The sequence below is a fragment of the Borostomias antarcticus genome, assembly GCF_949987555.1.
Source record: "Borostomias antarcticus genome assembly, chromosome: 28".
NCBI lineage: Eukaryota > Metazoa > Chordata > Actinopteri > Stomiiformes > Stomiidae > Borostomias > Borostomias antarcticus.
This window is the reverse complement of record NC_140261.1, coordinates 126494-136989: the sequence shown is the minus strand read 5'-3', so window position 1 is coordinate 136989 and position 10496 is coordinate 126494. Positions and strand designations below refer to the sequence as shown.

The 10496-nt window shown below is 48.6% G+C and overlaps 1 protein-coding gene across 1 annotated transcript; it reads left to right on the top strand.

The window, feature by feature from the left end:
• Positions 1 to 5762: 5762 nt before the first annotated feature.
• On the top strand, positions 5763 to 10496 carry tmsb1 (thymosin beta 1; the record flags this gene model as incomplete). Its single annotated transcript, XM_084459411.1, has 2 exons — positions 5763 to 5865; positions 10373 to 10496. 2 exons carry the CDS (start codon positions 5763 to 5765, stop codon positions 10411 to 10413), a joined length of 144 nt encoding a protein of 47 aa, XP_084315537.1. The 3' UTR covers positions 10414 to 10496.

Genomic DNA, 10496 nt, shown 5'->3' with positions numbered 1-10496 from the left:
CCCCACACAGCACAGGGACCCCCGGGGTCGGGCAGGGTCCTCTCCTCCGGGGTCGGGGGTCGGGCAGGGTCCTCTCCTCCGGGGTCGGGGGTCAGGCAGGGTCCTCTCCTCGGGGGTCGGGCAGGGTCCTCTCCTCCGGGGTCGGGGGTCGGGCTGGGTCCTCTCCTCGGGGGTCGGGCAGGGTCCTCTCCTCCGGGGTCGGGGGTCAGGCAGGGTCCTCTCCTCGGGGGTCGGGCAGGGTCCTCTCCTCCGGGGTCGGGGGTCAGGCTGGGTCCTCTCCTCCGGGGTCGGGGGTCAGGCTGGGTCCTCTCCTCCGGGGTCGGGGGTCAGGCTGGGTCCTCTCCTCCGGGGTCGGGGGTCGGGCAGGGTCCTCTCCTCCGGGGTCGGGGGTCGGGCTGGGTCCTCTCCTCGGGGGTCGGGCAGGGTCCTCTCCTCCGGGGTCGGGGGTCAGGCTGGGTCCTCTCCTCCGGGGTCGGGGGTCAGGCTGGGTCCTCTCCTCCGGGGTCGGGGGTCGGGCTGGGTCCTCTCCTCCGGGGTCGGGGGTCGGGCTGGGTCCTCTCCCTCCTCACTTGTCTTGTGTTGTGTGAGGTAAAAGCAAACAGCTCGTATAGGACGTGCTCTACCACCAACCCTCTGCATGGGGAACCAACCCTCTGACCTCTAGACCCTAGAGGAAGTCCCCAGGGTATGTGAGCGTTAGGGCTGCTCTTCAGTAATGTTCCACCAGCGCTAACGTTGCTGTCGTAGTTTACACCTTCATTCTCCCGTTCTCATATGACTTCAAACAACAGGATCTGAGAGGATGAGAGGAGGCTGCCGCCAGATAAGTAAGGCGTTCTCACCAAGATTACATCCCAACGTGCCAAAGATTTACTGTGCAATGATGTCAAAGATTTACCTTTTAGTATTTAGCAGACGCTTTTATCCAAAGCGACTTACAATAAGTATGTTTGTCAGAGTTATTGAACGGACTGTACATCCCGGTCATCGTCAGCAAGGCCTTCTATAAGAACCAGTGACATCAGCGTTCACAGTGCTGGAACGAGACACAACACTGTTTTCATGGGGGGATTGGCCCGGTGGAAAGGAACCCTGTTTGGTGTAAGGGATGCGGTTTAGCGCCTGTACATGCATGCAAACAGGGTAGTCAGTGTGTGTGTGTGTGTGTGGGGGGGGGGGGGGGGGAGGGGGGGTGCACTCCTCATATCAAGATTTTGGTTCCAAAAAGGGATAAACACTTATTTTTCACATTCACATTTTATCGTCAGAAATGTATTTTTTAACCTTTATTTCGTCAGGCAAGGCATTAAGAACAAATTCTTATTTACACTGGCGGCCTGGGAAGTGACCAGGGGTCAAGGGGAGGTGGGCAGAGTGATTGCTAATAGGTAGGCTACCTGTGTGTCAACTACTTCTGTCAGCAGATTTTAAGATATACATTTTTGTTGTACCTTAAATGTGTTTGTCCGAAAAAGGCTAGGATATCTTAAACAGTAGGCTAATGTCAAATAACCAACATTTCTCAAAATGGATATAGGCTATCTCATTTTGCAACCAAACTAGCAGTAGGGGGTGGGCTGCTTGTCTGGAGTCTCTTGCGAAATATGGTAGAGAGACAAACGGTTGGAATGAGAGATCTTTTGCTGACTTAATAGGGTACTGAATAATATGCATCTTGAATAATGTATTGGAATCAAGATATATACATATCGTATATCTATATATCGTATGATAAACTCCTGAATGTGTCCATGTGTGCCTGCACCTTTCAATCACTGTTAACCACACCGTTGAGTGTGCAGTAAAATAATAAAATAATTATAACCTCTTGAGTTGCATGTGTTGAGATTCCACGCATTTTAGGTGTTGGTGGTTGGTTCAAAAACACAAGAAAAATCCAACTGGACTTTGCTATAATATGATTGATACCAGCGCGTGCTGGTTTCCTCCACGAGGTGGTGCTAAACAACGCGCCAAGTCTCAGCTCATTACCAAAGGCATCATGCAGAACCCATGTGTGGAACCCATCCTACTCATTACCAAAGGCATCATGCAGAACCCATGTGCGGAACCCATCCTACTCATTACCAAAGGCATCATGCAGAACCCATGTGCGGAACCCATCCTACTCATTACCAAAGGCATCATGCAGAACCCATGTGTGGAACCCATCCTACTCATTACCAAAGGCATCATGCAGAACCCATGTGCGGAACCCATCCTACTCATTACCAAAGGCACAATGCAGAACCCATGTGCGGAACCCATCCTACTCATTACCAAAGGCATCATGCAGAACCCATGTGTGGAACCCATCCTACTCATTACCAAAGGCATCATGCAGAACCCATGTGCGGAACCCATCCTACTCATTACCAAAGGCACAATGCAGAACCCATGTGCGGAACCCATCCTACTCATTACCAAAGGCACAATGCAGAACCCATGTGCGGAACCCATCCTACTCATTACCAAAGGCACAATGCAGAACCCATGTGCGGAACCCATCCTACTCATTACCAAAGGCATCATGCAGAACCCATGTGCGGAACCCATCCTACTTTCAGCCGTTGCATTGAGTAGTAAAACACAGGTGCCCGTGGGCGGATGAATGCGCAGCCTAGCCTAGGGGCCTGGACCCTGGAGGGAGGGGGTTTGATGGGCTAGCCTAGGGGCCTGGACCCTGGAGGGAGGGGGTTTGATGGGCTAGCCTAGGGGCTTGGACCCTGGAGGGAGGGGGTTTGATGGGCTAGCCTAGGGGCCTGGACCCTGGAGGGAGGGGGTTTGATGGGCTAGCCTAGGGGCCTGGACTCATTAGAAAATGGAGGGAGGGGGTTTGATGTAGTAGCCTATTTAAGATTAATATGGGCTATTAATAGGCTGCTCGCCACTTTCTCGATTCTCACTCACTGTCACTCATAAAACATATGATCATATCAGCTTACACTGCCTCCTCCATTTGCCAAATTAACTGTAAATTACATTTGCCTGACGCTGCCAAATTGACTGACAATCAGTGGCGTTTTCTCCCGTAGGCTGTGCCAGGGGAAGCCAAATTAATTCCTTGACTGTGTTTCATGACTGATGTCAATATGCTTTCTTTTTTTTGTTATCAATTTTTTATTTCAAAGTTACCAATTTCATGTCCAACATACAACACACATACAATACATTTGTACTGTCTCGACCTTGGCTCTGTGCAACCTTGCTGTAGAAAGTTCCATCATTATAACATCTAGGAAATATTCCAACCATTTCTTCATGCATAATGTGTCAATATGCTTTCTAACTTATCACCGCTCAACAGCGCGTCTCGGTATCATGACGTGTAACATGAGTATCATCACCATCATCAAAACCTCTTCATTAAAGGATAGAAGCCATCCGGATTTCTTCAGTTAACAAGTTATCCAACGTCAGGAGGATGTAACATAGGCCTAATAGAATATGGAGATCTGGAATATTTTGTGAACGTGCACGTATCTGTCTAGTCTTTGCATTATATATTTTATATAATTGATCAGTGCTCCTACAGACACCTGCAACATCATCTATAGCTACTGAGCATTGCGTCATGGTTCACAGTTGGGGGGAGGGGGGTTGTTTAGGGGTCAGTTCACTGATATCTCAACTAAATATGAAGGGAGAATACACCAGCCTATACTACGGAAGTCCTAGAAATAGTATAGCCAATCATATTCTTCCCCTGGAGGGACTGGGCCAATGAAAGAGAGCGTATTGGTGTCCATGTTGCGCCGAGAAGGGCGTGTTTTCTCTATTTAAATCGATGCCCCGCACAGATTACACAGACGTGAATCTTACCTGAACAAGAACATCCGCACTCGCCCGCATCAGGTAAAGTCAACCCATTTTCTGACGCGCTCTCTCTCTCTCTCTCTCTTCTTCTTCTTCTGGTTACTTCGGTTATAGCCTAGGCTAGCCTACTCAAATGATCTGATACAGCCAGTGTGTATGTCATGTAGAGTAGCCTACTTTGTTTTTTTATTTTGTTAATTATTATTAGGTATTATTAAATAGAGTTACAAGATTGTGTACGAATAATTCTCCCGTTGGCCCTATAGCGTATGTTCATTATAACATTGACTTGAATGCACTATTTCTACGGTGTTGACAGGTCTGCGTAGCGCGCATTTATCGAGTCCTACCTGACAATCTGCATTCCATCGCATAGCCTATATGAGTGTCCCCCCTGTGAGATGGTGTCTCAGCCCACGCACGCATCATTATTACCCCTGTGAGATGGTGTCTCAGCCCACGCACGCATCATTATTACCCCTGTGAGATGGTGTCTCAGCCCACGCACGCATCATTATTACCCCTGTGAGATGGTGTCTCAGCCCACGCACGCATCATTATTACCCCTGTGAGATGGTGTCTCAGCCCACGCACGCATCATTATTACCCCTGTGAGATGGTGTCTCAGCCCACGCACGCATCATTATTACCCCTGTGAGATGGTGTCTCAGCCCACGATCGCATCATTATTAGCGCCGAGTTATAATGATGAGACGCATTGAGCTATGAAGAATGCATTTTACATACATTCGTTAAACCCGAATGTAGCCTTTCTTCCTCTGCTCGAGCTCGCCCCCATGCATACAGCTCCGGGTTCCTCTAGGGTGGGGTTCTAGAAGCGGTTCGTCTGTAGGACTATACATAAGGATCAGACTGCGTGTCTTTCTTGCTTGGCTATCGCAGTTGCACACTCAGCTATTGTGAACATTGTCAGCGCGTTGGAAATGGAGCTCCATATTTCAGACTCTTGTATTACTACTGTGACAGATTAAATACAACATTCATAGGTAGTCACATGCAAATGTACAGGAACACCATAGTGTGCAGGTGGTGGCCTGTGTCTGGCAGGTCACTGGTAACAGACCCTTCAGCCTGCAAATCGTAAATTAGGCTACCGGGTCTTTCTGTTTCTTTGTTCTTTGTTTTAACCACTGCAATGAAGTAATCTATCATGACTCTGGGCCACTATTCAGAGTGGCTATGCATGTTCTCTCTAGCATTCTGTTATCAGCCCCTATTAAAGCTTTGGTTCGGTCACAACATGGAGCTCGTTAAAACCAGTGGACAGTAGCAGTCTCTCCCCTAACCCTGCCACACACAGACAAATCACCAGACACATTCAGAGATATGAGTTGTTTTGTTTGCTGACAGATCGTAGGCTGATGTTGTTAAGACTTGAGTTACATAAATATAATTTATGTGCTGAATTATAGGCTAGCGCTGAGAGTACGTGCAGGGAGGGTGGGGCACTTCCTTACAGTACCTGCACACACGTGCTCTGTACAGATTACAGGCATGAGCACTTTCAAAATGGCCACCCTCCCTATGTTTGGACATTTTTAAAACTATGATCTCTCAATTTTGCACGTTACTGTAATTGTTTTTAGTTTAATTTCTGTTTTGTTTTAATTTATTTTAACCTATTTGACTCTATTTTCATGTTGTTTTTAGTGTTTATTATTGTCTTCATCTTGGTTTTATCTGTACACTCTCTTTTATTCGTCCTCACTGTAAATGAGGCAAACCTCAGTGCCCTTCCAGTTTAAATAAAGGTTATTGAATTGAATTGAAAATTTGTGAATCCTATCAGAGGAATACCCCCCCCCCCCCCCCCCCACACACACACACACACACACACTCTTCTCTCTGTTTCACACACCTGCTCTTGTCTGTTTATAACATTGACTGTTCATTCTCAGCCGTTCTCTTTGCAGCAGTCATTCACCATGAGCGACAACAACCCTGTGAAGGAGAGCGTGGAGACGTTCGATAAGAAGACTCTGAAGAAAACCAACACGGAAGAAAAGAACGTCCTGCCCACCAGGGAAGGTAGGTGACCCAGGAGGGACAGACGTTTTCTTAGCCGGGCCACTTTGACGCTGTGTGGGAAAACTACTGCGTGTGGGTGATCCAGAGACGGATGAACACCAGGGCTGCTTTAAATAAAGAGTAGGAGGAAAATGTCCACCTCTCTCTCTAGCACATACACTTGTGGAGAAATATATATATATTTGTTTGCCCCTGGAGTACCACCATGAAGAACCCTGGAGTACCACCATGTCCCTGGAGTACCACCATGTCCCTGGAGTACCACCATGAAGAACCCTGGAGTACCACCATGAAGAACCCTTTTAGAAATTAGTGAAATAGTGATTCTACTAGGAACCAAAAAGGGTTGTGAAAGGGGTTTTCCAGGGCTGTTCCCCTATACTGTTCCCCTATACTGCCCTACTACCCCATAGCTCTGTCTGCTGCCCTACCCCATAGCTCTGTCTGCAGCATGCCCTACTACCCCATAGCTCTGTCTGCAGCATGCCCTACTACCCCATAGCTCTGTCTGCAGCATGCCCTACTACCCCATAGCTCTGTCTGCAGCATGCCCTACTACCCCATAGCTCTGTCTGCAGCATGCCCTACTACCCCATAGCTCTGTCTGCTGCCCTACTACCCCATAGCTCTGTCTGCAGCATGCCCTACCCCATAGCTCTGTCTGCTGCCCTACTACCCCATAGCTCTGTCTGCAGCATGCCCTACTACCCCATAGCTCTGTCTGCAGCATGCCCTACTACCCCATAGCTCTGTCTGCAGCATGCCCTACTACCCCATAGCTCTGTCTGCAGCATGCCCTACTACCCCATAGCTCTGTCTGCAGCATGGGCAGGGCTGTTGCCCCCCCCATAGCTCTGTCTGCAGCATGGGCGGATTCATGCACAGGCTAACCTAGGCTGTAGCATAGCCTGGTAGCCTAGCCCAGCCTGTAGCCTAGGTAAGCCTGTAGCCTATGTAGGTTAGCCTGTGCATTAATAGTCATTAGGGGCCTTTAGTAATTAGGGGCCTCTGACGGAAAAAGTAGATTTTTATGTCACATTATGGAGAATAGAAAACTTTAGTTTGTTTTTTTGCTGCTCTCTCTCTCTCTTTCACTCTCTCTCTCACTCTCTCTCTCTCGATTCTCACTCACACTCACTTGTCAATATATCACTATGCGTGTTGTAAGAGAGAGATAGAGAGAGATGTATACAGTACAAGAGAGGGAGCATGCAACAGGATCCTGAAAGAGCCCAGCCACCCAGGAAACCCTGGTCCTCTTAGGTGGATACAGTGTTCCATTAAATCACTGGGAGCATGGAAATCTGGGGGATGAGAGAGAACCCGCCTTTTCAAGAGGATTGATGGGCAATAAATAGATGATTGGGAGGGGCTGATGATGTCATGTCATGTATGGTTTTGGTGTATCTGTGTGTCTCTGGACCACACCTTGTATTTCTTTGTTTCCAGTTCTCTGGAGGTTAGACATACCTGTAAGCTTACAAATTACCTAAATGTGCATTTGGTCTCTTTAGTAGGATAGGCATTTTCAATGGTGTTGCCCTAACAACCGTTAGCACAGCCGCTTGATGCGAAATGGTTTCTGGGATATCTGTCTGTCTCAAGTCCACACAAGTCTGCTCCGATGCATCCTCCATAAAATGGGCGGAGCAAGAACACATCCTGGCATTTGATGCGGACTTGGGACTTTCGTCCTTTTGAATTCGAACAGTACTTGGGCTCCGACTGATGACGTTTCACAAGTTCACAAGGACCGAAGTACGGACAAGTACGCATATTGGAAAAGGGCCCATGTCTAACAAAGTATGAAGGAACAAGGAACAAAAATTGAAAAATGTGTACCCAATAAAAAAAAACAGAATAAAGATATAAGAAACTTTTTCAAAAAGAAAAAGGATGACGGCAACAGATTGTAACTATTGGTGGCTAGCTAACGTGAGCTAACAGCATTCTGCTCTCAGAGTTAGTGTGGCTAGCTAACGTGAGCTACTCTGGGTGGTTAGCTAACGTGAGCTAACAGCATTCTGCTCTCAGAGCTAGTGTGGCTAGCTAACGTGAGCTACTCTAGGTGGTTAGCTAACGTGAGCTAACAGCATTCTGCTCTCAGAGCTAGTGCACTAAGCCCAGCCAAGCAACTCGCATTTCTGCGGATTGCAAATCTGCGTTGTTAGGCAGGAAGCTCCGCCCCCCAGAGACCTCAACCCTTGCTCACTGTCATACCTTTCAAGACCACTTAATTCTCCAAGACACAGGTGCAGTTGTTTGTTCTACTCATATCAGGTGCCGTCACTCGCTCTACTCTCCCTCCCTCCCTCCCTCCCTCCCCGGCTCAGTGTCCCTCCCTGTAGGCCTGGCAGGCAGCCCTGCCTGCAGCACCCTGACGGAAACCCTGCCCTTGATCCACCCTGGTCTGCAGTAGCTCGGTTCAGTACATTCAATTATACCAAGACAAGAAGGCAAACATGAAAGGGAAAGATAAAGCAGTGTTTACCTGAGTAACAGGACCACATCAGGCCTGGCTCGGTCTTTCGCCCAATAGCAGGGCTTCCTTGTTCCGTTCCCTCCTCTGGTCCGGGCTGCTCAGTGCCTGGCCTCTTCTCTCTTAACTGTGTGCCAAGGTCGACTGTCACGCCTAAATGCCTTCCATGTTTGAAGTTCAGCGTAGCTGTTTGTATTTCCTCTCGGAACGACGATTGGCTAGATCGTTTTCCGATCTGGCGCAAACAGATCTCTATGGAAAGTTTTTGATTTTTGTGAGTTTTTGATTTGATGTGATTTGAATGTGAGCTCATGAGGTTAGGATGGTCTCACTAGGCTACCCTGGTCCCTGAGTACAGCAATAACCAGCAGTTGACAGTCTCTGTGTCTCTCCCCCAGTCAGACTGGGGCTCGTCCTAATAACCAGCAGGTTGACAGTCTCTGTGTCTCTCCCCCAGTCAGACTGGGACTCATCCTAATAACCAGCAGGTTGACAGTCTCTGTGTCTCTCCCCCAGTCAGACTGGGACTCATCCTAATAACCAGCAGGTTGACAGTCTCTGTGTCTCCCCAGTCAGACTGGGACTCATCCTAATAACCAGCAGGTTGACAGTCTCTGTGTCTCTCCCCCAGTCAGACTGGGGCTTGTCCTAACCGCAGAGAGAAGTTACACTCTGGTATTGTAAATCAGGTCTGTACTGTAGTGTGTCTATGGCAGACTTCTACCAGGGTTGAATGCAGGCTAAGTGCACGCTAGGCACTAAGAAGGCCTCAGCCCAGTCTGTCTCTGGAGAGGTAGATTATACTGCAGTGCAGGGAGAGACTCAGACATGGAGGAACATTTGGGAAGATTGTTTCTGCTCTTTCACAGTCGGTTATTTCTCCTGACATCCCAGATGGGTTGGGTTGACTTGTACCAGATATGAACTTGGGTTACTTGTAATCACACTGATTATTAGTTGATTACTGGACAATAATTAAATAATTTGTCATCAAAATCCTCAAATCCCCCCCAAAATACACAACATTTTACAATATATAATTTCTAAGCCATAAATATTGTCCCAAAGTAGAGCTTTATAATTGATCACTATGAAGCTGCATAGATTCACTTCCAGCATGCCTCCTCACCCCACTGCGTCTCGATGGGTTTATAGAGCGCTGTGAGGAAGGTTGTTCATAGCAGGAAGGACAGACGGGCCATGCCCAGGACCTAGTAAAGACTGAGCCAGGTGTCAGGAGAGACCCCATCTGCCCCGCCAGCTGCCTGCTCCCTGCTTCTCTCTACACACCCAGGACCCTCTCTCTCTCTGTGCTATCAGCAGTTCCTCAGACCGGGAGGTGCTGAGCCGGATCTACCGGACTGACCGCTGTGCTCAGAGAGACCAGCCCGCTAGGGTATAGCTAACAGAGAGACCAGCCCGCTAGGGTATAGCTAACAGAGAGACCAGCCCGCTAGGGTATAGCTAACAGAGAGACCAGCCCGCTAGGGTATAGCTAACAGAGAGACCAGCCCGCTAGGGTATAGCTAACAGAGAGACCAGCCCGCTAGGATATAAACCAGCCTGCTAGGATATAGACCAGCCTGCTAGGATATAGACCAGCCTGCTAGGGTATAGACCAGCCTGCTAGGATATAGACCAGCCTGCTAGGGTATAGACCAGCCTGCTAGGGTAGAGACCAGCCTGCTAGGGTAGAGACCAGCCTGCTAGGGTAGAGACCAGCCTGCTAGGGTAGAGACCAGCCTGCTAGGGTAGAGACCAGCCTGCTAGGGTAGAGACCAGCCTGCTAGGGCAGTCCCAGGTGGCCTGGGGGAAGACAGGCAGAGTAATGAGGATGTGAACATGGCCACTGCTACTGCTCCTTTGTTCTCAGGAACTCCTGGTATTTCACATTCAAATCCTACCTGACAGTAGGAATCCGATGAATGCTATCATTGTATCCTGATACACGTATTCACACAATAGATTGATCTCTCTCTCTCCCTCTCTCTCTCTCTCTCTCTCTCTCTCCCTCTCTCTCTCTTTCAGATATTGAGCAGGAGAAGAAATGTCCAGTGAAGCCCAAATGAAACTCCAACATGATTCCTCTCCTCCACTCCTCCACCCTGTCCACCATCAGTGCTTCTGCTTATCGTCTGGCCGTGCTTAATCA